Below are 24014 nucleotides of genomic sequence, written 5' to 3' on the forward strand. Positions count from 1 at the left end.
TATTTAACATTATCTCTAAACAGTTTTTGCCTCATATCTACAAACCAAAAAAAAAATTAATTTTGGCTTTATATACCTAAAATGGTAGACTGGATATACAGTCATATTCTACATGTTACCATAAAAAAAATTTTTTTTTCTATGAAATTTCCTATGTGAAAAAATTTCACTTTGTATTTTTAATGAAAATTTATACCTCAAGTTTAGATTGAGGAATCACAATAATATTTGGTACACACACTTATACCAATGTTATCTATCATAAAATAAAAAATTACATTGTAAACACGTTCTGAAATTTCAAAGTGGCAGCAATCTTAATTTTTCAATCATTTATATCTCTGTAATCCTGAGTTTTATCATATTAAGTTTATTTGCAAAAATGTTAGGAGTTCTATCAGAACAAAATGACATCTTAGTTTTGAAAACTGGTTGACAAATAACAGTTGGTTATTACTATTTATTATTTTACTAATTATTTTAAGGCATTATGAATGTTGTTAATACTATTAATGTTCAAAGTTACTACCATTAGAAATTACACAAGTCTACTCTTCTTCTGAGAGACAGTATTACCTGCTCAAATATTCCTGGAGTATTCCTTATTTGATTAAATCTATTCTGGATTCTCAGATTTATGTGTTCAGTACTAAGGATTGCAGTAGAATAAGCAATATTTTTTTAAATGATGCCAAAGGTAGAAGTCAAAAAGTTTAAAGTTCAGGTGATACTGGCAGGCTCAGATTTGGACCTACCATGATGTATCCATTTTTCAAGAAAAGTTTCATGCATGTGATCTCTTTCTCACCTACTAAATTATGTTGGAGTACCATGCTGAAACCACTATTTACTCTTACTTCCAGAAGTAAGTATTCCAAAAAAATCTAGAAGATTTTCTATCAAATGGTTGAGGTAATTTCTTCATTTAGATGGTTTGGTGTAACCATAGGACCCAATGGGAAATCATTAATAAATAATACCTGATCGTTTGTTTAGGAAAAATTGTTACTGGGCTGCTCTGGTAGAAAATATGAGGATTCTCCTCACTCCAAATGTACTGGTTGTGAAGGTTTACAACAACATTCTTACTGGTACAAGCTTTATCTTGAATAGAACACTGGCTGAGAAAAAGGATTCTTATGACTAATCACAACATAAATACATGACAAATGAAAAAAATCATAGTACTGCCAACTGAACGTAGAGAACAGCATACAATTCAAATCGTGCATTCTATACAGGAGTGCTGTAAGCATTATCCATTATTCAGTAGTGTTTTAAATGGTTACTTATAAATTATATTCTGTTTGAAAATGGACTATGTATATACACGTTTTTTTTCTAATTATGTTAATATTTCCAGCCTTACAACTGATGTGCAGGAATTCAAAAGTGCCTTTAAACTTTGCATTTCTCAAGGCCTTCGTAGTTTTACTCAGGTAAATTGTTTAAGTATTATATTTTTCATAGCTTATTATTTATTTATACGTGTACATAACACTCAAAAACAATGGGTTTAACTGCAATCAAAGAATCGCATTAACAATATGATATTATTTATATACATAGAAAGAAAAGGCTCACCACATTAAACATTGAATTATTTCACCACATACAAAAATTATGAATTTTGTTATGTGAGTACTGTTAATGAAAAATTTGTTGTTTTTTTTTTTTTTAATTTTGAAATACAATAACTTTTTTAAATTACTAAAAATGCATAAATTTTGTTATCAAAACTTGTAGAGAACCTATTTCTGAGACAATTTATGTAAAAAAAAAAAAAAAAAAAAAGAAAAAATAGAAAAATGTTATAAATCTATAAAAATTAATAACAGCTGTTTTTTAATAAAATAAATTTAGGCATTTGAAATATTAGGTATGCAACACTAACTGTATACTTCAGAATTAATTTGAATACTACTCAGTTATCATAAAATTGTGATATGAAATTTTTTCCATATTTCAAGCTCTAGAATCGGTTCACAAATTATTTTCCTTTCTCCTGAGTGTTTCTTTATTTAGGAGGTTAGTTTCTTTCTTAATTTATAACTTTTTATACTGTGCTCAAAAGTTTTAGAATTATATTATGATAAATTTTGTTTATTAAGATACTTTGGTCCTTTTCTACTACACGGATGCCACTATACGTTTTACATTTGGTTATATGAAATTGTTATTACATGAAAGTGAAGCATTTTTTTTATTTTACTAATACAATGCATTCCACTTAATTGAGGCTTGTAGCGACTTAAATTTGCCCCAATTAAGCAGCTGTCCCTTTTGTATGAAGTTATATACATATGAATAGTATTAGATTCAACAGCCATTATTATATTATATCAAAAATAAAACACAAAATAAACATTTCGATCTCTATTTTTTAATGAATAAAAAATAAATTTTAACTTAACATGAATCATACATAATACAGTACTAGAAATACATATAATTACACTGATAAACATAATTTTTGTTTCCTAACCTGCGATACATGATTTTAATCTGTTTTTTGATGCTAAAAAGGAATATGAACACTTAATCTTTCTATTACCCACCATTTTTGAAAAATTTTAATTAAAGACTTTTTTTCACTTATAGTTAGCATGTTAAGCACTTATAATGTATTTTGTTAGCTCATTTCTTATTATTTTATTTAACATTGTTAACATAATTTGTAAGCTATAAATAAACAATACTAGACAAAGAATTCAATATACATCCTACATCCCTAACAATTTGTTTGTACATCCCTAACATTGCCTGCCTGCACAAGTTTTTCCTTCTACCTGTCCCTCCAATGTTAACGGACTATTCCAGGATGCCTTAATATGTGGCCTATAAGTCTGCCTCTTCTTGTAACTATATTTTTCCAAATGATTCTTTCTTCATCGATTTGCCGCAATACCTCTTCAATTGTCACTTTATCCACCCATCTGATAACATTCTCCTGTAGCACCATATTTCAAAAGCTTCTAATTTTTTTCTTTTCAGATACTCCGATTATCCAAAGCTTCACTTCCATGTAAAGCGACACTCCAAACATACACTTTCAAAAATCTTTTCCTGACATTTAAATTAATTTTTGTTGTTAGCAAATTATATTTCTGACTGAAAGCTCGTTTCACCTGTGCTATTCGGCATTTTATATCGCGTCTGCTTTGTCCATCTTTAGTAATTCTACTTCCCAAATAACAAAATTCTTCTACCTCTGTAATCTTTTCTCTTTCTATTTTTACATTCAGTGGTCCATCTTTGTTATTTCTACTACATTTCATTACTTTTGTTTTGTTTATTTTCATGTGGTACTAATTGCAAAGGAGATGAAAATTTAATAATAGTTGGAGATTGGAATGCAAGCATTGGAAAAGGCAAGGAAGGAAATATAGTGGGTGAATAAGAGCTCGGCAAAAGGAATGAAAGAGGGGACCGACTTATAGAGTTTTGCACAAAGTATAATTTAGTAATTGCCAACACCCAATTTAAAAATCATAATAGAAGAATATACACTTGGAAAAAGCCAGGTGATACTGCAAGGTATCAGATAGATTATATCATGGTTAAGCAAAGATTTAGAAATCAACTCGTTGACTGCAAAACTTACCCTGGAGCAGACATTGATAGCGACCATAATTTGGTGATAATGAAATGTAGATTGGGTTTTAAAAACCTGAAGAAAAGGTGTCAGATGAATCGGTGGAATTTAGAGAAGCTTGAGGAAGAGGAGGTAAAGAAGATTTTTGAGGAGGACATCGCAAGAGGTCTGAGTAAAAAAGATAAGGTAGAAAATGTAGAAGAAGAATGGGAGAATGTTAAAAAGGAAATTCTTAAATCAGCAGAAAGCAAACTTAGGCGGAATAAAGAGAACTGGTAGAAAACCTTGGGTTTCAGACGATATATTGCAGCTGATGGATGAACGTAGAAAATATAAGAATACTAGTGATGAAGAAAGTAAAAGGAACTATCGGCAGTTAAGAAATGCTATAAACAGGAAGTGCAAACTGGCGAAAGAAGAGTGGATTAATGAAAAGTGTTCAGAAGTGGAAAGAGAAATGAACATTGGTAAAATAGACGGAGCATACAGGAAAGTTAAGGAAAATTTTGGGGTACATAAATTAAAATCTAATAATGTGTTAAACAAAGATGGTAAACCGATATATAATACGAAAGGTAAAGTCGATAGATGGATGGAATATATTGAAGAATTGTTATACGGAGGAAATGAATTAGAAAATGGTGTTATAGAGGAAGAAGAGGAAGTTGAGGAGGATGAAATGGGAGAAACAATACTGAGATCTGAATTTAAGAGAGCATTAAAAGATTTAAATGGCAGAAAGGCTCCTGGAATAGACGGAATACCTGTAGAATTACTGCGCAGTGCAGGTGAGGAAGCGATTGATAGATTATACAAATTGGTGTGTAATATTTATGAAAAAGGCGAATTTCCGTCAGACTTCAAAAAAAGTGTTATAGTCATGATGCCAAAGAAAGCAGGGGCAGAAAAATGTGAAGAATACAGAACAATTAGTTTAACTAGTCATGCATCTAAAATCTTAACCAGAATTTTATACAGAAGAATTGAGAGGAGAGTGGAAGAAGTGTTAGGAGAAGACCAATTTGGTTTCAGGAAAAGTATAGGGACAAGGGAAGCAATTTTAGGCCTCAGATTAATAGTAGAAGGAAGATTAAAGAAAAACAAACCAACATACTTGGCGTTTATAGACCTAGAAAAGGCATTCGATAACGTAGACTGGAATAAAATATTCAGCATTTTAAAAAAATTAGGATTCAAATACAGAGATAGAAGAACAATTGCTAACATGTACAGGAACCAAACAGCAACAGTAACAATTGAAGAACATAAGAAAGAAGCCGTAATAAGAAAGGGAGTCCGACAAGGATGTTCCCTATTTCCGTTACTTTTTAATCTTTACATGGAACTAGCAGTTAATGACGTTAAGAACAATTTAGATTCGGAGTAACAGTACAAGGTGAAATCTAGTTCAGTAGGTCCAGTAAGTCCAGTAGGACTTCATCTATGCCGTTCATTGTTGCTTCTAAATCCTTTTTACTCTGTTAGAATTACTATATCATAAGCAAATCGTAGCATCTTTATATTTTCACCTTGTACTGTTACTCCGGATGTAAATTGTTCTTTGACATCATTAACTGCTAGTTCTATTTAAAGATTAAAAAGTAACGGGGATAGGAACATCCTTATCAGACTCCCTTTCTTATTACGGCTTCTTTCTTATGTTCTTCAATTATTACTGTTGCTGTTTGGTTCCTGTAAATGTTAGCAATTGTTCTTCTGTCTCTGTATTTGAACCCAAATTTTTTTGAAATGCTGAACATTTTATTCCAGTCTACATTATAGAATGCCTTTTCTAGGTCTATAAATGCCACGTATGTTGGTTTGTTTTTCTTTAATCTTCCTTCTACTATTAATCTGAGCCCTAAAATTGCTTCCCTTGTCCCTATACTTTTCCTGAAACCAAACTGGTCTTCTCCTAACACTTCTTCCACTCTCTCAATTCTTCTGTACAGAATTCTAGTTAAGATTTTTGATGCATAGCTAGTTAAGTTAATTGTTCTGTATTCTTCACATGTATCTGCTCGTGCTTTCTTTGGTATCATGACTACAACACTCTTTTTGAAGTCTGACAGAACTTCCTCTTTTTCATAAATATTACACACCAGTTTGTATATTCTATCAATCGCTTCCTCACCTGCATTGTGCAGTAATTGTACAAGTATTCCGTCTATTCCAGGAGCCTTTCTGCCATTCAAATCTTTTAATGCTCTCTTAAATTCAGATCTCAATATTGTTTCTCCCCTAACATCCTGTTCAACTTCCCCTTCTTCCTCTACAACACCATTTTCTAATTCATTTCCTCCGATAACTCTTCAATATTTTCCACTCACCTATCGACTGTACCATCTTTGTTTAACACATTATTAGATTTTAATTTATGTACCCCAAAATTTTCCTTAACTTTCCTGTATGCTCCATCTGTTTTGCCAATGTTCATTTCTCTTTCTACTTCTGAAAACCTTTCTTTAATCCACTCTTCTTTCGCTATTTTGCATATCCTGTTTATAGTATTTCTTAATTGTCAATAGTTCCTTTTACTTTTTTCTTCGCTAGCATTCTTATATTTTCTACATTCATCTATCAGCTCAATATATCGTCTGAAATCCAAATTTTCTACCAGTTTTCTTTGTTTCGCCTAAGTTTGGATCTGCTGATTTAAAAATTTCCTTTTTAACATTCTCCCATTCTTCTACATTTTCTACCTTATCTTTTTTACTCATCTTGCGATGTCCTCCTCAAAAATCTTCTGTACCTCCTCTTCCTCAAGCTTCTCTAAATTCCACCAATTCATCTGACATCTTTTCTTCAGGTTTTTAAACCCCAATCTTCATTTCATATCACCAAATTATGGTCACTATCAATGCCTGCTCCAGAGTAAGTTTTGCAGTCGACGAGTTGATTTCTAATCTTTGCTTAGCCATGATATAATCTATCTGATACCTTGCAGTATCACCTGGCTCTTTCCATGTGTTTATTCTTCTATTAAGATTTTTATACTGGGTGTTGGCAATTACTAAATTATACTTTGTGCAAAACTCTATAAGTCGGTCCCCTCTTTCATTCCTTTTGCCGAGCTCTTATTCACCCACTATATTTCCTTCCTTGCTTTTTCCAATGCTTGCATTCCAATCTCCAACTATTATTAAATTTTCATCTCTTTTTATGTGTTTAATTGCTTTGTCAATTTCTTCATATACATACTATCTTATCATCATCATGGGCGCTTGTAGGCATATAGACGTTAATAATCATTGTCAGTTTAGGTTTTGATTTTACCCTTATTACAATGATTCTGTCTCTATGCATTTTGAAATACTCTGCTCTCTTCCCTATCTTCTTGTTCATTACGAAACCTACTCCTGCCTGCCCATTACTTGAAGCTGAATTAATTCTAAAATCACCTGACCAAAATGCGTTTTCCTCTTCTCAACGAACCTCGCTAATTCCTACTACATCTACATTTATCCTATCCATTTCCCTTTTTAAATTTTCTAACCTGCCAACCTTTTTTAGACTTCTAACATTACACACTCCAACTCATAGGATGTTATTTTTTTATTTTTTGGTGACCCCTTCCTTAGTAGTCCCCACCCAGAGATCCAAACGGGAGACTAGTTTACCTCCAGAATATTTTACCAAGGAAGGTGCCTCCATCATTATTATATGAAAATGCAGAGCCACATTTTTTTGGGAAAAAAGCATTGTAGTTTTCCATTGCTTTCAGCTGCGCAGTACTCAGAGGATTGAGTAATGTTGATATGGCCGTTTAAGTTGTCCTGACCTATGCCCTTAACAACTACTGAAAGAGCTGTTACCCTCGTTCAGGAATCATTCCTTAGTCTGGCTCTCAACATATACCTCTCCAATTTGGTTGCAGACCAGCTATTCGGTCCAGCTATTCTGTATCACAGAGCACTCAAGCCCCCTCACCAATAGCAAGGTCTCATGATTCATAGAGGGATATTATGACATCATATCTAATACTGAAGAGTAAGCCTTCATGGACAAGATTAATCATGTCTGTGCAAGTCAAAACATGAAGCTAAAAACACAGCTGTGTTGTTTGTATTAAGCACTGGATATAGGAATGAAGTAATTTTGTTTAGTCTTATTGCTGTCTTAAGTTTGTTAACAGTGCATTGTTTGTCATAATGCCTCGAAATTGTGTAAATTATGTGGATGCCATTGTTATGTATTTGGTGAGTTTACCGTAAAATCAAATAGAAAAAATATTATACGTTTAATTAAAAAAGCATATCATTTGTACTTTCAGTGTAAAATTGGTGATCAGGATAAGATGTGGGCTCAGGATTTAGTGTGCACTAATTTTTCTGTATGTTTAAGAGGATGGCTGAAAGGTACATGGAATGCTTTGCCATTTGGTGTACCTGTTGTTTGACATGAAACAAAGGATCATGTAACCAATTGTTACTTTTGTTCAACAAGTGTGCCTGGTATTTCTAAAATATCTAACCATACTGTAAAGTATCCTTCATTGCAATTTGCAATCAGGCGTGTACCTCACAGTGAAATTATTCCAGTTCCTGTGTCACCTGTGAATGTATGTTTCGAAAGCAGCAATGGAGAATCAGGCAGTACTGAAAAAGATTACAATGATTTTGAGTTTGAATTATCTTCCAATAAGCCACATATTATATCACACAGTGAATTAAATGACTTGGTTAGGGATTTTAATTTATCAAAAAATCAAGCTGAACTGTTAGGATCAAGACTGCAAGGTTGGAATTTACTTCAAAAAAGATACAAAAATTTTGGGCTTTTGAAGCCAACAAAAAGAAATTTCTCAGTACTTTATTGATGAAAATAATTCAGTTTATTGCATAGGTATTGATGAGCATATGTTGCTCTTAGGGCACGTTCATAAACCTGAGGACTGGCATCTTTTCATAGATTCATCTAAGTGTAGTTTAAAAGTGGTTCTACTATACAACGGTAACAAATATCCTTCGATACCAATCGCTTATGGTACTAATTTGAAAGAGACACAGAATGTGATTTTCATTCTTGAAAAAATAAATTATAAAAAACGTAGTTTGAACATATGTGATGATTTGAAAGTTATAGCTATTTTGTTAGGCATGCAGTTAGGCTATACTATGTACACGTGTTTTCTTTGCGAATGGGACAGCCAAGCTAGGGATAAACATTTTGTTACCAAAGAATGGAAGAAATGAAACAGCTTAACTCCAAATGAAAAAAAAATTATTCATGAGCCCTTAGTTGAACCCAAAAAATATTTTTACCCCCTCTCTATATCAAGCTAGGACTAATGAAAATTTCTGTAAAAGCAGTGATGAAGGATAGTCCCAGATTTTTGTAGATCAGGCAGAAATTTCCGAATGTAAGTGAAGGAAATATTAAAGAAGGAATATTTATTGGTCCTCAAATAAGAGAGTTGGTCAGAGATGATGTATTTTACTCAATGTTAAATAATGTAGAAAGTGCAGCTTAGGCTTCATTTAAAGATGTTTGCAAAACTTTCTTGGCAAACAAAAATCAGACAATTACCATGATATTGTTAATCAACTTATTATTTCATACAGAGTTATGGGATGTAATATGTCTTTGAAGATACATTTCATCCACTCATATCGGGATTTTTTCCCGGACAACCTCAGAGACGTAAGTGATGAACACAGTGAACATTTCCACAAAGACATTTCGGTGATGGAAAGCTGCTATAAAGGGAAATGGAATACTAACATGCTAGCCGATTACTGTTGGACATTAATTTGGCATATGCCTGAGGCTATTTATAAAAGAAAAGCATCAGCGAAATCATTCTAACACAGGTCATGCAAAATTATAAATTTTACAGATTTGAACTATATTTTCCGTTAATTTTTTTTGAAACTAAGGGTGATAGAAAAATTGTATTTACAAATCTGAAAGCAATTTAAGAAATGGTATCTCACTTAGAGAAACATTAAAATATCTTTTTTTGTTTATCACTGTTACAGGACAGAAAACTACAGTGCATATTAACACATAATTAACATACGTATTACATGTCATTAACATATGTACATTAAGAAATATAATACAGTACAGTAATAATGTAATAAAAATTAGCACCAACCTGATCTGTTTATAGTATTAAGTAGGCACATATGTTCGGTTTACATGAAGAACAAAATTCAGTGCATTGAAAACGAAGTCTAAATATTAAGTGTTCACATTAGAATACACATAAAGAATACAGAAATAATTTGGCTATTACTGTAGAAAATTTACTATAATTTACAGTCTATAGAAAATTTACTTATATACTACTGAATTTTTCTGACAGTCATGCAATTTTAACTGCTTTAGATTTTTAAATGATAACAAAATCGGCGCAGTCATCCAGCGGATATATGGACTTGTTTTCTTCTTGCGTAAAAAATTGCCGCAACCCACTGATGAATTTCTTAGGCTCCTGGATAGTTAACATCTCCAGCTTGGGTTCATCATCATTAACATCACTACAATTTATGTATTTTCATTTATGGATTTAATCCATTCAGTTACTGTGTCTTCACATTCCTCTTCTTCTTCATATCAAAGTTTTCTTTGATAAGAGAAAACTGGTCATTTGTAACAAATTGCAACTCTGTAGGTTGATCTTCTACCATGAATTCATCTGGTATTTTAGAATCGGAAAGTTAAAACCTCAGTGTGCAAAGCAGTTATTTATTGTACTGCTGCTTATTTGTTGCAAACTATCAACAGCAAACTTTACAGCTTACACAATTTTAATTTTTGCACTATCTCTCTGGCCATTGATTGATGAAAAAATCTTTCCTTCAGTTCTTCAACAATGTGTTTAACTAAACTACCATGATTCAGTGATTTTAAATTCTTTAAGATGCCCATGTTGAGTAGCTGTATCAAACTAGTATTTAGCGGGAGAAACTCTAATTAATTTTTTTATAAACAAATTAAATTTGGTTGTGGTGAACAGTTATCAGCAACCAGAAGAATATTCCATGAATTTCTCTTTAATTCAGCATCCCATTTTTTAAGCCATTCTGTAAAAATTGTGCTGGTCATCCATGTATTTTTATTAGAAAATATTCAACTGGTCACCTGTCAATTCAAAGTTCTTTGAAGCAGTGTGTTTTGCTGACTTTCATTAACTAACAGTTTTTTCTTGTCATTTTTGCATATCTGCAAAAACAGTGTTGGACAATCTAATGCTTTTTTTTATCCCAAAAGTATTGAATGCTTGTATGTCAGCAACCCATCTGGCATATCTTTATAATAAAGCCCAGTTTCATCAGTGTTCTAATGTCATCTGAATATTTTTCAAGAAATCCAGCCAGTTTTGTTAACTTCCAATCTTTGCACTTTCCACATCAGCACTGCTCTTTTTGCTTTGCACTCTTTTAAATTTAATGTCGTGCCTGTGCTTTCATCCATCCATCCATCCAGAGCTTTAAAATCATCATGATTTAATTTCTAAGCTAATTCTTTTGCTTTACTTTGAAGCATTAGACCACTGACTTGTACACCTTGTCCTGTTACAACTAAAAACCACTCATTTAGTGCTTCCTCAACCTCTGGATCCTTACCTTCCTGCTTTCGTTTCTGAGATTTACCCAGCTCTCCTTCTTTTAAAACCCTCTTTTCTCATTGTATTTTGTTTGCATTTTATAGTACATGCACAGCTGTTGACCTTGGGACAACAGTAATCTCTGTCAGCTGCCATTGACTGGTGTTTGGTGGTTGATTTTTTATTTTTCTTTAGTAAAGAAACTTTGTCAGTTAATTTCAGATCTTTAAGTGGCATATGTACAGTCACAGTAAAAAAAAAATCAGTCCATAAAAAACAAATTTTAAAATAAAAATTTATAATATACATAAAATGAAAATTAATAAACAGTTCCACTTGCTCTGTAACGCACTACAAAACAGTATGATAAAAGCACGGGCACTAAATAAAAATGTAATTCAATTAAGTAAAACAATAAAAACTACTTCATTCCTTAATTCAATGGTGATAATGAATATAATTCAGACAAAAAAAAATGCATGTTCCTTAGCAAGTGGCTAGTTATGATGATTCATGACTGGCCACAGCTCGCATGTCATTCATTCACTCTCTCCATCTCACAGGTAACAAAGTTATTATGATTCTAAACAATCTCTACCTAAAAATATTCATGAAATTGTAAAAGCCTCATAAAAGCAAAGTAAATTATAATTTAATTTAAAAATTTTTTCTGTCTTAAAATTTGCTCCATTTAATCAGCTGCTCTAATTAAACAGTGTCCCAATTAATTGGAATGCATTGTATTATGTATAAAATGAGAACATTCAAATTAAAACATTTGTTAGTTTGGCGGCATTTAGTATTTAATGTTAATTAGAAGAGGTTAGCAAGTGTTAGGTTATGTTGATAACGTATGAAGTTCAGTTAATGGAATCATTATCTAGGCTAACCTAACCTTAACCTAAACATAAAGTCTTATCATATCATCTTTAGCATTATCTTATTAAATTTAAGTATAAAAGTCAATTTTATAACATTATAATTTAAATGATTTTGGATATCGGTGACTATGAAAAATTAGAAGTGGCACCCACATAATAGAAAAGCAAACCGATGTTTGTATTATTTTTTGTTTTAGATAGCTGGATGTATTGTACAATTATACATAATATCTCCTGTGATGACTGGTCTCATGATTGTGATTGTTCCCCCAATTATTATTCTTGGTACGTTTATTGGATCTTTCTTACGGAAAATGTCACGCATTGCTCAACTTCAGGTAGGTTACGCATAATTAATCATTTCCGATTAATAGTTATATACTTTAAAAAACTGGAACCAGTATTAGTTTTAGAGAAGATCTACTAATGATGGTTTTGGTAAGTTGTCTATTTTTCACTCGGTGGTGTGATATTTCATTATATTAAAAAAAACTTTCACACATAACAGTATTTGTTGGATATGTCATACAGTCACAGCCAACATATGATTGTATAACTTACTGTTTCACTACCTAGATTAGAGTTTTAAAGAGAAAAAGTCCAAATGAGAAAATAATTTAATTTATAAAAATAATTAAGTTTTATAAATACTTAAGTACTTCATAAAATTATTTCACCATGGAGTGCAATAAAACACAGCACAAAACACACACACAACTTAACAAATCTTGAAGTTAACAAAACTTGAACAAATCAATAAAATAATACTAAAAGCTGTTCTGTTATTCTAAATTTATGGCATCACTTATGAAACAATCTTTATAATATGTGTGTGATAAAACCACTACCGCAACTAAAAAACACAGCAAGTTACACGAAGAGCTGAACTCATACTGAATAAAATTTCATCATGTTGAATTACACATTACTTGACTCACTGACATGACATGTCTGTACATATCTGGCTTGCCATGAAGTGACATCATTCAACTACTATGTATCAAATATAGGTCTATAGGATGCATCACAATATAAATCAGATGTGAATAAGCAAATATACTGACTAACAGATTACTAAGTTATGTATTAACGAATTTGTATCGTTTGTTCCATGAATGATTGAACAAATAAATTTAAATTAAATTTAATAGATTGTTTCAGAATGCATATTCAGATGCAGCATATAAAATATTATAAAGAACACCTACTACCTTCTTTTCAGTTCTAAACTTTATGTTGACCAGTGTTATATTTCTGTCACCATGGCAGCAGAAATATAATGAAGTAAAATGTCTAATTCTTTTTTCTTTAATGAATATATATATGTAAAATAATATTCCCACAACCATGAGGATAACGAACATGTCAGGGCTTCAGGGGGCAGAGCCACCCAGCTAGACAGTTGGGCAAGTAAGCGAGCCCTAATTGGCTAATATATATTTAACCCTAACCAGCTAATACATACACTCATATATATAAAGAATTCTTTTCAAAAATTTATTTCCTAGATTTATACGTAAGAAATTTGAATGTTCATCCAATTTCACTTGGTTACCTCTAAACATATTGGATTCATAATGCACAGACCATGTACAATTAAAATATTTAACTATTTTAATTTACTTTTACCTGATCCTTTGTACTTTAAATTATCATGTTTAATGTCTGTTTTTGTACTTTAAAAATTCATTAAAATTTTCTTTTTTTTGTAGCACAATAGACACAGATACCATATACTCTACGGGAATGATGAATTAGGTAAAAATTGACTTGTTTTAGCATTGAGGTATTGATACAATGCTAAAATTAAGGCATTTTAAAAAATTCCTCAATCTCAGCTCTCCATAATTCATTATCTGCAATATAAAGTGAGCTTTCTATAGTTTTTCCCAACTTAAATTACTCTTAAATATTAATTTATGAAATTTTGTTTATTCTTTATTTTGCAAAGAAGAATTTTTGATAAATCCATGCAAAATCAAGAAATGGTAGTTAATCATGGTACATTGTTGAGGTCACTCTTAGTTTTCCTCTGCTAGAAGCATACACCAAGTTTCAGTCATATACATCACAATTCTACCATTATCAGTTGTTTGAGTGGATCAATTATTGTGATATATAAAAAATTGATAAAAAAGAACTGTCCATAAGATGGATGCCATATTTGCTTGCAGTGTATCAAAGCATAAAAGTTAAATTATTTCTAAGCCTAGTTTTGTGTTGTTTCAACATAATAGAGAGGAATTTTTGCACCATTTCATAATTATTTATAAAACTTGGATAAGTCAATGCCAACCTGAAATCAAGGAACAGTCAAAATAGTGGGTTGCAGTATGGGAATTTGCTCCAAAGAAGGCAGAAACCATTTCATTTGTATGAAAAGTGATGAAAATTTTCAAAGGTTTTTTTAAATAACAAAGAATAAGTAAAGGTCCAAGATTAGATATGAGGCATGTCAGATTAAATCTTTAACCCAACTTATCTTGAAAGTACCCCTTAGAATACAAAAGTACAGTTGATTCAACCAATCTTTATGCTTGGTGCCTTGCACCAAGCATAATGAAATGAAATGGGCATTCATAAAATGTATTGTGGTGTAAGTATGGATTATGGAACACAATTTTTTGAAATTTTAATTAGCTCATTGTATAGCTAGTATTATTAACATTTATTACATTTTTAAATTTAATTGTATAATAATTTGATTTATTTATTTATAAATATATATATATTATTGTGCTGTGTTAGTGTTAGTGTTGTGACGGCACTTGGCACTTACTAACCTTATGGTAGCCCTGAAAAGGGCTGTTTTTGTCATCGATTGGCTTCGACAGCTCATTGTAATTACTAACCTTATGGTAGCCCCAAGAAGGGCTGTTATCGTCAAATGACTTTGACGGCTCATAATTCATAACCTTGTAGTGGCCCTGAAAAGGGCCGTTTTTTGTGTTAGCTCTGAAAATAGCTGTTGGGTCTGGAAGCTGGTCTCTGGCGAAGTTGGGGAGTTGCGGCTCGTCCATTGAAGTTCGACTGGGCTTTCCCTCAGCAGCAGTTGGGTCCCCACTACAGCGTGGCAGTGGTAGCCCCCCAGAGCCCTGCAGTGTTGGGTCGGTGTCAATCGTCCTTCGCCAGTGCAGCCGAGGTGGTTCTCCCCAAGCGATCCCACACTGGGCCGGCTACTGCTGCTGAGTCCACCAGCCAGGGCGATTGGAGCCAGTGAGCTGGAGCAGGAAGGTAGCATCCACATCCAACAGCTCCCTTGGCGAGCCAGCTAGAGCTGCTGCTCCAGCAGGGATGTTGACATCTGCTGGGAGGTCCCATGTTGAGGTGGCCAGGAAACTTCTTCCATCTTCTTTTTCTTCTCTAGGTGGTGGTCAATGATGAATTGTAAATTCATTCTCATGCACTTGAGTGCATGAGTCTGAGAGCAGTGGGGCTGCAGCACCACTATAGTGGGAGAACTCCACAGTCATCTGTGTGGTAGGAGTAAGTGATGCTTGTATCCCTATGCGCCAGCTCACATCGTTGCTACCATATTTGCCCGCCGATATTAAATTAGGCATATATCTGGTAACAATATATGTATATATTATGTCAGTTTTAATTGGGCCATGAATCATTTTTAATTAATCAACCATTTTCTGCTAAAAAATATCTTGCACATTTTTCATAGGATTGTGCAATAGTAGATCTACACATAAAATGTTATAGCATGCAAATCGGAACTTATATTACCTTCATTGAGTGCAGATGTTACATTTAATTTTCAAACAGATATTCAAAAGTTAATGCAAGACGATTAAATAAACTTAATAATGGAATCAGAAGTACAGCAGAAACTTATTATTATTAATGAAATATTAAAACAAAATAAAACTGTTTTAATTAAAGAGGGTGAATACCATCTACTTCATAAGAAATATTAGAATTTCCGAAGTTACTGTCATCAGAACCATCTTTGTAATCATCACTATCTCTCTTGCTATCTTGTAAAGAAAAAATAAATGATTTCATAGTATTTTTAATAATGTGTTCTTGTCGTATATATTCAGCTTCTGTTTCCTTATCTTTATCGCAATACTTCTTCCAATTTTTTTCATTCATGTATGCTATCTTATTTTCACATAGCCTTTGGACATCTTTGATATCAAAAGTTATGTTATGATTTGCTACATATCCTTTAACTTCTGACCAAACCATCTAGGATTTAAATCTCGGTAGTATGGAAGAGCATCATGCCATTTTCCTTTTTTCTTTTGCCAATTAGTACAACTATAGTTTCAGCATCAAGGGAGAATGAGGAACAGAATGCTTCTAATCGCTTTATCATATCTTCTTTTCTTGAAAAGGAAATTGTGATTTTTGTAAAACAGCATTCTGATAAGTGCGTTGTCAGAAATTACCACAGAATTATTAGGAAAGCCTGGAATTACCATCTCTTCTGTCAATTTTAAGTAATTTTCTGCTTTCATTTAACTTCTGTAATCACCACTTTTAAACTTAACAAGTTAGTAAGGCGTTTGGAATAAAACCCCCTTTATCCTCCAGCATGCATTATAATATGTGTGCTGCCTTTTGAAGTAGGAACTTTCAGCCCATCACCTGTATTACTACACCACAGTTTCTTTGTATAGTAGGAAGATAATATACATGACTCTTCGTGGTACACTTTCATCTTATTTTCGGTTCTAGATTTTTTGTCATGTTGTCGGTGAGAACCTTCCTGTTATTTTCAGTTTTTCTCCACCTAAAGCCCAATTCTCTTATTATTTTTCTCAAATTTGTTACTTTTTCTGAATAACCAGTGGCATCTTTAAGCACTAACATATATTTTTACAGTTGGCAGCTATTTTCGAATTTTGTGAAATTTGTTTATAGTCTATCTCACCAGAAACTTGTCAAAGTCATCCAGTCCTGTTGCAGGCACTTATGGTGTTTGTATTTTATTGGAGTAGAGATAGTCATATCGCCAGATTTCCGGCTATTTTTCTAACAACCAGTTTTTCTCTTTTCTCACTCTTTTGACTTGGGATCACAACATCCCACATATAGCTACTCTTCTTTCTTCACATTTTTTAATGTGAATTAAGTGGTGTTTCTTCTTTTTCCAACTTGGAAATCAATTACCTTCTTGTTTCATAAACACATACACACTATTTCCTGGGCCTGCCACTTTTGTTTTTTATGGCAGACTTACATTCACTCATAATTATAAAACACTAAAAATAAACAACCTATTATGAAATGTGATTACTTTTCTCAATCAAAACTCAAATAAAAAGAAACAGAAATTCTCTTACAAGATCAACAAATACTGGACAACTAGTTAAGAGATTACTCATTTCCGGAGTTATAATACGACGTGCTACCCAAAAGTTCAGGGAATTTGAATATCACACCCGAACTATTGCTGGTACAACCTGCTACCGCTAGATGTGGCTAACAGTACTCTTTGTGAATCAGTTTTCCAACAGCTGTGACGTTGAGAGGCTGCATTGTTGACTTTCGTGTGTAACATTGTGTTTTACTGCTTCAGCGAAGTTCTAAATGGCAGATTTTAAAGAGCAAAGAACCTGCATCAAATTTTGCTTCATGCTTAAAAAAAACTGGTGCAGAAACCCATCGCATACTTGTGGAAGCATTTGGTGATAATGCTATAAGTAAAAGTAAAACTTTTTTGTGGTGCAAACGATTCAAAGATGGACGAACGACAGTCGATGACAATGAGCGTTCAGGAAGACCACCAACAAGCGCAACACCGGAAAACATTGTGAAAGTGCAAGAGGCTGTTGTTGCAGATTGTAGACAAACAATCCATGATGTTTATGGGTCTGTGCAACACATCTTGTCGGACAATTTGAACATGAGACGCATTGCTGCAAAATTCCCTGAATTTTGGCTTCCAAAAAGACGGTAGTGATTCCCCACCAACCCTATTCGCCTGACCTTGCCTCGTGCGACTTTTTTCTCTTTCCAAAAATAAAATTTCAATTGAAAGGCCGTTGTTTTAACACAATTGAGGAGATTCAGGAAGAAACACAGAACGTGCTTCGAACACTTACACCTGCAGACTTCCAGGGATGCATGGAATCATGGGAAAAACACTGGGATCACTGTATCAGTGCCCTAGGGGATTACTTTGAAGGAGACAGTGGAAATTATAAATTATGGTAAGCTATTTTATTTTTATGGTAAAATTCACCAAACTTTTGGGTGGCTCCTCGTACTGGGCTTGTCCATTTTTGTTTTATTTATTTTTACAATAAATAAAACCACAATAGATTATACGCTATGTTTGTACATATCAGACAATTATAATGTTAGTTAATTTATCATTTAACATTCATCTACTGACATAATTATAATACTTGTTGAGAATAGACCTACATTTTTATAAAATTTAAAAATATACCATAACATTTTTTTATAGCAAAATACTTAATCGCTTATAAAGTATAAACTGCAGAATTAGCAAATATTTAAAATTAATCCATAATAGCATCCACTAACATAAAATAATAAGCTGTATTTACAAAAAAGCAATTTGCTGCTGTGCATGAAAACTAAACTGAATGTTTTCAGTTAGTATAAGAGGCACCATACTAGCTGTCATAATATAAGCCTCATTCCAGAAACTACTATAGTTATAAAACAAGTATTTATAAATACTTAATAATAGAAGAGACGATTAACAAATTTGAATTGCCAAGCAGAAATGTTTGAGAAAAATTAGGTAAACCATCAATACAATCAACTTTCATCTTGAAAACTTTTAACGTAATTTGTTTGAAAATAAATTAAAATAGCCAATACTAACTGATTATACCGGTGTTTTACAATCTTTTTTTACAATTATTTATTTATTTATTATTTTCTTTTACTAGTAAACAAAGTCAAAATACCACCATTTAGATGGTTATTGGACTGATTACCTATATACCCATTTACTTCAGTTACTCATTACTGATCATTAATTTAATTAGTAATATTAATTCAGAATTCTTCAATCTGAAAATGGATAAGACTACCAAATTGTAGTCGTGTTTAGAGCTTGTTGTGAGATAGTATAATAATTAATAATAGTAAAAAGAAACCATTGCTAACTAATGTGGAATGCAATATAGGTTATGTCTAATAAGTGACTAATATATCTGATATAAAAGATTTTAGGTTAATTTAATATTAGTTATTGGTTGTTGTTTTCACTAGTTTATTGTTAAATTTTGTTTTTGAAGCATTGCTTATTATTAATCAAATACTTATAATGCACAATTTTATGTTTTTTCTTTATAAATAAATGTTTAATAGCATTTACATTATTGTATAATTTGTTTTTTTCTTTTTAGGCTTCAAAGGCTATAAATCATAGTGAAGAAGTGATTAGTAATATTAGAACTGTGAGAGCGTTTGCTAATGAAATGGAAGAAAGTGAAACATTTGCACAAGAAGTCGCAGAAAGTTGTAGACTTAGTGAAAATTTAGGCTTCGGTATTGGGTTATTTCAGGTATTTTTAAATATAAAAAATAATTATATAAATGTTAATTCAATCCTATACAGTCAGTTTAGTTTCACAGTTATTGCAAGGGATTCCTTGTACTAGACATCTCCAGTGAGAATGAAATGGAAACCTACATGTGGTCTCCACTCCATTCCTGATGTAACCTACCCTGACCTACTCTTGACATCACCCAACTTACCAATCATCCACCAAATTCATATGAGGTACTTACATTTTACTCCCATCTTAATGTTTGTGTGTGAGACCATCCTTCTAATACTGTATATTATCCACCATTTGTCAAAACACTGTTAAAAATATTTAGTTGGTTTTTGAAAACTTACTTTTTCATAATTTCCCTTGCGATATTTGATTTACAAAAAAAAGAAAAAAGATGAGGATAAAGTGGAAGTATCTGCTTAACGGTCATTAGTAATTGATATCTGATATCCCTGGAAACAGTGTTTATGACATTACTAATGCAGTTAGATAAATTTTGTCGCTAGCTAAACCTTACACAATCAACTGTGATTGACATTTAGTTTTCTATTTTATTTAGATTCTTAACTTCAGTTCTTCTTATAGGCAGGGCCGGATGAACACTCTGTTATTCCATGCCCCAGTGTGGAATAAAAAAATCAAGAGGCACAAAATTGCCAAAACAAAATGAGAAAAAAATTTGCAACAGAGTTTCTGAATTAATTAGAAAATTTTCTGAAAAAACTTTAATAAAATAATCTTCACAAACTTTCAAGCACTACCCAGTAATTTATATATATATATATATATATATATATATAAAAAACAAGCAATGTCTGTGTATATGGTAAGTGTCTGCTGTGTGCAGTACAGTGAAAACCACTGCTGCATTTTTGTATCAGTAGGTACAGCACTGATACAAAAATTGGCACGAAGGTGGCCCAGGACAGGAACCGAAACACCTCAAAGCAATGTTTTTGATTTTCATCCATACTAAAATTGTTGAAAGTCCAGAAGTTGAACAGGTGCAGAAAATTTTTTATACTGCCTGAAGCATTATTTAATACCTTCCATAACGAGACCAATTTCAAATCTGTATGATAATTAGATGCGTGTCTGTAATTAATTGAAATAAGGTCACTTTTTCTAATGAAACACTTCTTTCCCGTAAAGTCTTTTTGTAAATCCTGGTAAAAACTTTACTATCTGTCATACAAAAACGATTTTTTTCCCAGAAAATACTCCTAAGAGCTGGCTTTCAAATGAAAGCAAGATTATTCAAATCTAACAAGAAGTTAGTTTAAAAAAAATTTTTTTCAAAGCCCAAGTTTTAAAAATTACCAATATTAAACATGTTTCAAATGCTCCTAGGAAAACATCTTTCTCCCATTCTCCGTTTGTCATAATTGGTTGATGCTTGTCACATGGTTAGAGAGGGAGTGAGAAAGAAGGAATGTGTGCGTTGCATACAAGGTGGGGAAAGAATTATTGAATTCTATTTGGAGCATTTGGGGGAAGAGAAAAAGTTATTAGCTGGAGGTATGATGTATTTTCAAAATTTTTTAGTGAGTGATTTCAATTCGAATTGCAGTGACTTCTTAATTTGTTTAAACCTTTGGCAACAGTGAGCAAACCACTTTATTTTGCTTGGCCTTGACGTAAGCAACAAACAAAATATATAATATGTAGAAAAATAATATATATTAAATAATTATCTATAATATAATAATTTTTTAGCATCTGCAAAGTACAGAATTAGAGGACACTCTTACTTTTACTTTTTCATGTTTATAAAAAGTGGACTATAAAAAATGTAATCTAAATAAATTAAATAATTGTAATATTTGTTAAGTTTATCTTTATACAGCTCTCTTGAAGGAAGTTTGCCCAGAGGTAAGAATTTTATCCGTTTTTGTTCATAATTGTTTTGGTCGTTGGAATTGCCGATTTAGAACAATCTGGATGATGATTATAGCGAGATATGATTAGAAAATATTTTACTGTCAAACATGCATTATTATAATTTATTAATTTTTTTCCATAGATATCTAAATATAACTATGTATTAAAAATAGAAAGAGGCCTTTAAACAAGCAGTTTACAGATATAGTAATACAATGCATTAATATAAAACAAATTTGGATAATGAGGAATTATCTTGTGTGCAAGATATGATTATAAAATATTTCACCATCAAACAAGCATTATTTCGACACTTAGTATAAAATATTAATATTTTTATTTAATATAAAGTATTAATATTAGTATTTATTAGTATTAGTATGAGAATAAGTCAATTATTATCCACAATATAGTTATAAATTTTATTGCAATATAAATAGGAAACAACCTTCAATACATGTACATCATTTTTCAACATAATCCCCTTGCATTTCAACACACTTGGTCCATCGTTCCACAAGCTTCATGATGCCCTCATAAAAGAAAGTTTTCAGTTGAGCTACAAGCCAGGAATGCACCGCTTCTTTCACTGTTTCATCCGAGGTAAATCAATGGCCCCTTAATGCCTCTTTGAGTGGACCAAACAAGTGGTACTCAAAAGGGCCAAGATCAGGACTATACGGAGGATGAGCCAGTACTTCAAAGTTGAGTTTCTGGAGCATTTCATCAGTGTGGGCAGCAGTATGTGGACGGGCATTGTCGTGCAACAACACAACACCTTTCGACAGCAGTCCTCGGTGTTTGCTTCAAATTGCAGGCTTCAACTTGGCAGTAAGCATCTCGCTGTAACACGCACTGTTTATCGTCGTGCCCCTTTCCTCATAATGTTCCAGTTCTGGGCCTTGTGAGTCCCAAAAAACCGTAAGCATCAGTTTTCCTGCGGATGGTTGGGTCTTGAACTTTTTTTTACAGGGCAAATTTGGATGTTTCCATTCCATACTCTGTCGTTTACTCTCCGACTCGTAATGATGGATCCATGTTTCATCACCAGTGATGATTCTGTCTAAGAAGATGTCCCATTCGTTACTATAGCGATCCAAATATTTTTGACAGATGTTCATCCAAGCACATTTGTTTATGCAACTGTGTGAGTTGTTGTGGGACCCATCTTGAACAGACTTTATGAAACCCAAATCTGTTGTGGATGATTTTGTAGGCAGAACCGTGACTAATTTGCAGATGATGTGCCACTTCATCAATAGTTACTTGTTTGTCTAAGAAAACCATGTCTCATGCACGCTCAATGTTTTCCTCATTTGTGGCGGTTAAAGGTCGTCCGGCTCCTTTGTCATGTATAACACTTGTACGACCATTTTTTAATTTTTCAATCCATTCGTAGACACTCTGTTGCAGCAACACACTGTTCCTGTACTGTACTGAAAGTCTTCGATGAATTTCGGCTCCTGATACATATTCCAACCACAAAAAACGGATCACTGAACGTTTCTCTTCTTTGGTGCAAACAGAAAGCGGAGCAGCCATGGTTAATGGCAGGGCGGCAATAATGGAACTAACTTAGCAGCATCAAACCTGCACAGACATAACAAATTAAACCACGCATGCGTCATCTACGCAACATAACAGTACTACCAACATAAAAAAAATATAACTAAATTGCAGATAATAATTGACTTACCCTCATATATAAGTATTTTCTCTGTGATAAACATCTGCATCGAGAAATTTATGGAATGAGATGGTCAGGAGATTCCCTTTTAAGTTCATTTTGCATTTATTTATTTAACATTTACTTATTCATTTGTTTATTTTTTTTACATTGATTTTGGTATTTTGGTTTTGTTTACTTTTTGACATATATTCTGTCCCAGGAGATTCTGTTTGAAAGTATCTTCTCTGTGATGAACATTTGTAATAATGGCCAAGGAAATTATAACCCGATTCATATGCATTGGAATTCTATGAAAGATTCATAAAGATTTGCAATAATTTATTTTCTTAATTATGCTGTTAATATTTTCCAATATTTAATTTTTTTTTTATTAGTAAATTTTGTTATTTTTTTTACTTTAATTTTGGTATTTTGCATTTGTTAGCTCGAAAATGGATTGATGAATTGGATTGGTCTTTTTAGATATTGAAGTTTTATTTCAAATAGATTGTCTGCTAACGAATTACTTTAGTGTTTTTATTCAAAGCTAAAATGTTTACATTATATACATGAGAGGATAGAAAAGTAAATATGAAAGATTGTTAATTAAAAATAGATATTCTCTTTAAAATTGTACCTCAGTGATTGTTTATTTCCATTGTTTCTTTACTTATAGAATGTCAGATGGTAAAAAGAAATTATCTGGTAACCAGTTCAAGAAACGAAGACCAAAGCTGGAAGCATCATTAAAAAAACAAGCTGTGGCTTTGAAAAAGTTTTTCAAAGACCAAAAACTCAGTTTTCTGCTTCTACTGCAAATTTGTTGCAACGGCTACATCTTCTCCTTTAGCAAAAGATGGCTACAGAGATTGGCAGCATATAGTACAAATCATCAAAAATCATGAAACTACAAAAAAAATGTTGAAGCTCAAAA

General features: G+C 32.3%; 1 protein-coding gene across 1 annotated transcript in view; it reads left to right on the forward strand.

The window, feature by feature from the left end:
• Positions 1-24014, forward strand: part of LOC142322068 (mitochondrial potassium channel ATP-binding subunit) — a 75648-nt gene that overhangs the window by 24264 nt on the left and 27370 nt on the right. Inside the window, exons 5-7 of the mRNA XM_075360717.1 lie at positions 1364-1439; positions 12229-12369; positions 19378-19536. Of these exons, the coding sequence (XP_075216832.1) occupies positions 1364-1439; positions 12229-12369; positions 19378-19536 (376 nt within the window). The remainder of the gene's footprint in view (positions 1-1363; positions 1440-12228; positions 12370-19377; positions 19537-24014) is intronic.

The sequence above is a fragment of the Lycorma delicatula genome, chromosome 3, assembly GCF_047948215.1.
Source record: "Lycorma delicatula isolate Av1 chromosome 3, ASM4794821v1, whole genome shotgun sequence".
Classification (NCBI taxonomy): domain Eukaryota; kingdom Metazoa; phylum Arthropoda; class Insecta; order Hemiptera; family Fulgoridae; genus Lycorma; species Lycorma delicatula.